The 6,000-nt window shown below is 49.9% G+C and overlaps 1 protein-coding gene across 2 annotated transcripts in view; it reads left to right on the top strand.

Moving 5' to 3' along the window:
• The first annotated feature begins 2,113 nt into the window (after window positions 1-2,113).
• GRHL3 (grainyhead like transcription factor 3) overlaps window positions 2,114-6,000 on the top strand; it is a 34,285-nt gene continuing 30,398 nt past the window's right edge. For both annotated transcript variants that reach the window (XM_066270099.1, XM_066270098.1), the window contains exon 1: window positions 2,114-2,323. In XM_066270099.1, the coding sequence (XP_066126196.1) occupies window positions 2,307-2,323 (17 nt within the window). In that variant the 5' untranslated portion in view covers window positions 2,114-2,306. The remainder of the gene's footprint in view (window positions 2,324-6,000) is intronic.

The raw sequence follows: 6,000 nt of genomic DNA, 5'->3' as shown, positions 1-6,000 counted from the left end.
ATTAAAGAGGCAGGATTCAGAGGGAGAGGGAGAGGACCCATTTTTAAAAGCCCAGCGAGCACAGACATGCCACCTGAATCCCAGTCTCCACCTGAGCCCAGCCGGCATGAGTCACCCCTTCAGCCCTTTACCTGTGAGTTGCAACACAGCTGACAGAAACTCCACTGCCTTCCAGGAGGTATACAGACAAGTGTGCCATCCTTTGGGCTGCAGGACGCTTTGCAGTTAGCTAGCACCAAAGGGCCCTCCTGCTACAATGGCCTCTGTGAAGTGGTCAGACACCTGGGCTCTGCTCTCAGATCCCATCTCCGCTCTCACTCTACCCCCTCCAGGCTCTGCAGCTTGAGTAACTTATTTCATAACTTTGGACTTCAGTCGCCTTGTCTCTAAAACAAGGATCATAAAAGTGCCTATCTCAGAGGGTTGTGGTAAGGATTCAGTAAGACGATATATGTAAAGACTTAGCTCAGTGTTGTATATTGAGCACCTACTGTATACCAAACAGTGTCGTAGGCACTGGAGAGTCAACAGTGGACAAATCAGACAAGGTCCTTGCTCTTATGGAGTGCACATTCCAAAAGAGAAGACAGACAATAAATAACCAGAAAACTATCAATAAGTCCTAAGGGCTTTGAAGAGAACCAAAATAAAGTGGTAAGATACAGTGACTAAATGTCTACTTTAATAAGGGTGGGAGGAGAGGCCTGCTCTGAGGAGGTGGCTTTATTAGCAATTATCATTACTATTTACTATTATTTGTCAGCCCCCCAAAGGCTGCCCCAACACAGCTTCCAGTGAGGAAACAACTTCTGATAGTTCTCAAACACAGTACCCCCTCCACATAGGCCTGACCTCACCCCAAGAGGGCTCCTTTGGATTCTGACTTTACCCTGAACACCTCCATCAAATTGGCAGGAGTAACTGAAACCCCGCCTATCCCCCCCGAGAAAGAAAGGCGTAGGCCAAGGTAGAGGCTCCCAGGAAGGCAAAGCAAAGAAATAATTTGCCAAAAGAGAAGGGGGAGGGGACGCAGGATAGAAGAAGAGAAAGGGAAAACAAAGATGCCAAGATTTTTGGTTTAGATTTAATTTCAAATTAATCCTGATGTAAGCTCTCAAAAAAGCTCTAGCATTCTCCTGTTTGTGTTTGTGGATCTTCTGGGTTTACCAACCTTGTTCTTTACAGAGACAGCTCATGGCAATTATTCCACAATTACTTAGTCTAACAGGCGTCTGATTTCTCCTGTTTCCAATGAGGAACGCATCACTTATTGGAGTTTACTAAGTAAGGCTTTGGAGGTGGCTGACTTCAACTTTTCCATCCCTTCTGCGCTGGCCAGAGGTATGTGGTTTGCTTACATCTTATTCAGATCTGTATCACACCAAATAAAAGGTTGCCTCCCACCCTATTCCCCCACCCCATGCCACCAACACATATGCACACCCAGATCGTAAACTCCAGAGTGGTGATCCTGTGTTTTTTGGCCTATGTCTCCCCAGACCCAGAGTAGGGCATGGCACACAATAGGTGCTCAATGAATGTCTGTTAAGAATTAAGGCCCCAGAGTGCAGCTCAAAGAGACAACCAGACTTAGAGTGAGGTGACTGAAGATTCAGATCTGGGTTCTGACACTCACTAGCCTGTGCCCTTGAGCAAGTCATTTTCCTCTGGCCTCCATTTCCTCACCTGTAAAGGTGATTAAAAAAATAATAATAAAAGGGAACTTATACAGAGACCCACCAGGGAGATCTCTCTCCTTTTGAGAAGGAGAGGGGCTGTGAAGAGGCTGTGAAGTATGTATGAGGCTGGGTAGGGGAGAGCGCAAAGAATTTGGTGCGTGAGGGGGCTGTTCCAGGGTATCCAAAATACTAACTAGAAACAGGAACTGAGATTTCCTTTAGCCAAGTATCTGTTTGTCCCTGTACTTTTCCTCTAGCTATCTTCTTTCCAACATTTTTTTCCTCCCTCTCTCCTCCCTCATCTCCACCCCCCACCCCCTCACCACAGAAGGAATTGGCCAGCTCCACCCAGCTGGCCCCCATGGCTCCGCCCCCACTCGGCAGGCCAAGAGTTAACAGCTGCACCTGTTGAGGTATACCTGCTGTCGCTGGCACCTGTACCTGTAGCCAATCAGCACCAGCGCTGCCAGGAACCTACCTGTCAGCAAAATCCCCGACACTCAAACCTCAACATAAATCAAACACTTCCCTGGGCAGGGAATGTCTGTGTCAGGCAAGAAATAGAGACAAGAGCAGTCAGCAGAGTCTCCGTGCCGGTGCCTGTCGTTGGAGCCTGGGAGCAGGAAGATGTCGAATGAACTTGAGTGAGTAAACACTGGTGGATGCCTGGCGCTCTCAGAGCGTGGAGGCTGGATGGGATTTCCAGAAGGGGAGAGAGCAGGGAGGCTGGCGCCAGGATTCACAGAGCAATTTGTAAGGGTAAATGAATGGGCTGACGATCTCACTTTGGCGTGTAGAGGCAAGCAGAGTCTCGAGTGAGAGCTGAGTGTTTCCCTGGGAAAATAGTTTGTGTTTTTTGTTGTTTTTTTTTTTTTTCTTTTCCCTCACTGCTGAGCAGTTTCGAGCCAGGGAGGGAAACACAGGACTGAAACTCTGAAGGCTTTCGGCACCACTTTCTGATACTCTGAAGGGGCCTCGGAAAGCAGAGACAGCCTCTATTCCATCTAGGCTTTCTATCTTCTTGCCAAAAGAAACTTCTCGGAGGTGGTTCTAAGAGCTGTCGTAGGCAGAGAATTGGATTTCTCCAAAGGGACTTGTTTGTTGGGCTGGAACAGTCCCAACTGGGAAGGTTACAGTGTGATGGTTAAACATACATACTGTAGTCTGCTTGACCTAGGTCCAAATCTAGGCTCTGCTCCTCAGGGGCAGTGTGATCTTGGATAAGTCATTCAAATGATCTGAGCTTCATTTTTCTCACCTGGAAAATGGGTACAAGAATGTTTTGTTGGATTCTTAAGAGAGTTCAGTGTGATAAAGGCTGAAACATGTTGAGCAAAGAGCCAAGGTCTGAAGATGCATTCAATAAAATGTGGTTAATTTTATTCAGAGGCAGTTCTATGGCTGAGAAAGCTGAGATGTGGTTTTTAGTAAAGCCATCTCTATTGCCTGGTAGGAATCAGGTGCCTTCCTGCCCACATCTGGGATTTAGAATCCCCACTAGCTGATTCTGACCTTCACCATGGAACCCCTGCTTGGGGGTCCAGACCTCAGAGAAGTGAGGTGAGGCTGGGATTCTGGGATGCTTTAACCCGGCTTCAGGGAGCTGGCAGAAGCCAGGCTTCCAAAACACAGCTCTTCCTGCCACCCACAGAGGTAAGTAAGTGGGCAGAGACAAGCTCTGAACAATCTTTTTTTCTAGCTACTCCTCAATAGATTGTTTTTAAAACTTGAAGACCTGAGGGCAGAGTAGTCGGTGGGTCCTGATTGCAGACAGAGTTCCAGGATACCAGCGAGCTCTTGGGTTCTCCTGAGTTAGCCATCTATTTTCATAGTACAATCACTAGGCATCAGATTTCTCTTGAATGAATTCCCTGGAGTTGACAATGTGTTGACAACTGGAGTAAGAGCAGGGGCACTGGAACCAATACCTGAGTTCAAGTCTAAGCTCTGCTACTACTTTGCTGTGTGACCTTGGGCAAATCACTTCACCTGAGTCTCAGTTCTCTCACTTGTAAATTGTGACCATAGTGGTACCCACATCATGGAGTTGTTGGGGGGAATCCAACAACTTTAGAAAAGTGATCAGTTTAAAACCCGGTAAGAAGAAAGCTGATAATATTCTTGGTACTTCATTTACAAATAAACAATCAATGAGCATTTCTGAACCTCTTGCTTTCTATGATTTCACACTTTGAAAACAAGAAAAAAGCTTTGTGATGTGTCTCCATCCCACTTAGATCTGCTGTTTAAAACTGCAGAGGCTGCAGGCAGAATCTATTCATTGGTGCCCCTTAGGGGGTAAGGGTCCTGAAGCTGGGTTATTCCAACAGAAAGGTTTCTTGCTTTTTCTCCTCCTTAATGATTTGAGTTTTGAAGTCAGATCCGCTGACAGTTGAGGCTTCTCCATTTGGGGCGGGGTGAGGGGACCTGTGCCTGCAGAGTAATTGCAGGCTGAAGCCACCATTTAAGATTACAATGGCAGAGCCTCAATGCCTGGGGGCTCAGCTGCCCTTACAGATGTGGGGTGGGACGGAGTGTGTGTGTGTGTGTGGGGGGGGTCAGGACATCAAGTGCTTGGTTTGCAAGTTTTGAGTGGCTGCTGCTGGTGCTCCCATGGCCATATTCTTGAGGCCTCTTTTCCCCTAAAGCATGCTGAGTGAAGAGGACTGGCCTGGAGTCCATCTTAAGCCGCGATAGAAAGAAAGATTTGCATATGACTCTAAATTCTGCCATTCACCAACTGCAGGGATCCTGGTGGATGTGTTTCTCCTCTCCCACCCTCAGTTTTCTCCTCTGTCCAACAGGGGCTACAAATATCTACCTGGCAGGAGGAACAATAAGCTCCCGTGGGTGGGTCACGCAGGCCAGAGTAGGAGCTCCATAGTGAGTCTGATTGGTCGGCCTCTGGTGGAAAGCCCTAGGAAGGCTGGGTCTTGAGGACCATGGAGGCCAGGGCGGTATAGTTAGAACTCAGCTCCAGGCAACTGGCGGGTGGAGCGCAGCGGCCTTTCATGTGGTCAGGCACGCCAGCTGGTAAGCTTCGGCCAGCCTCCAGCCCTCCAGCCCTCCAGCCCTCCGCATGCAACCACCCCTGGCTTTTGGCTGCCCCGGGGCTAGAGCCGGTCGCAAGGCATCCTGGGGCGGAGGAAGCACCGGAAGTCGCTGCCTGAAGCCCTGGAAGTCGCTGCCTGAAGCCCTCATCTCCCGAGCGCCTGTGCGCTGCTAGCTGTCGGGGCTGCTTGATGGGGCTAGAGGTCTGGCAGCCTTAGCCTGGGCCTAGGGGTGCTTTCCGGACCCTTTGGAGTTCCACGTGTAGTGGTGCCCAAGGGTCCACACTGTGCCATCTCATCCTGCTCCTCGAGAAAATGAGGGTTACGAGATTAAGTGACGAACACATAGTAGGTCTGTCGAATGGAAAGGAAAGTGAGCGAGGCCCTCAGAATTTCCCTCTAGCAACCTTGCTGGGTCCACAGCCTGGGCCCCCACCCACTGCCTGTAATCTTCCCAAAGCCTTGGGGAGACGCAGCCGAAGGTGGGAGGGGGACAAGAACCGTCCCAGCCGGGTGACTGCGACCGCGGGCCAGGGCTCAGGGCCCAGGCTCCAGGCTCCATCTGATTTCCAGGAGCGCTGGGCTCCAGACTGCCTGGAGCACTGAAAGAGTTAACCAGGAACGCCTCCCCGCTGTGGTTTTGTGGTCGAAACCATGATTGCCAGGAGCAAATTTTTGTCGTGCACAAGGTGTGTTATTAAAAGTCGGAGTTACGCTGGTGGTGAATGAAAAGTTAAAAGCCCTCATTAAGCTCGGGCTGTAAAACTGGCGGACTCGGCGGAGAGGCTGAGACAACCCTAACGGCGGTGGCGACCCGGGGCGCGGGCACTCCTGAGGCTTCTGCCGCTCCACGGACTGCCCTTGCCCAGTGAGGCCCTGGGTCAGGTGCCTGGAGCCCAGCGAGTCTTCAGGGTCCATGCAGAGGGAAAGGAGGGGCAGGTAGGGTCTCAGGGCTGAAGCACAGTTAGCATACTCCAAGCTCTACTTAAAACAAAAATAACAGTCAAGCATTTATTGAGCATGGACTCCACGGCAGACACGGTGTCTGGTGCTTGATAAATACAGTATCTCCTTTAACCTTCCCAACAATCCAGTGAAAGGTGGGAGTATAAGTGCAATTTTGCAAAGAAGGGGACTTCATGCTTGCCTCAAACTTGCCCAAGCTTTCACAGGAATAGCTGGGATCTTAACCCAGAGGCCAGAAGGATGCTCACACAAGTCTGCAACCCTGCATTCCTAGCTGCACAGGAATTAAAGAAAAGGCAGGAGAT

This window comes from Saccopteryx bilineata, chromosome 3 (genome assembly GCF_036850765.1).
Source record: "Saccopteryx bilineata isolate mSacBil1 chromosome 3, mSacBil1_pri_phased_curated, whole genome shotgun sequence".
NCBI classification, from domain to species: Eukaryota; Metazoa; Chordata; class Mammalia; order Chiroptera; family Emballonuridae; genus Saccopteryx; species Saccopteryx bilineata.
Note: the sequence above shows the minus strand (reverse complement) of the source record. Positions and strands in the feature narration are given on the sequence as shown.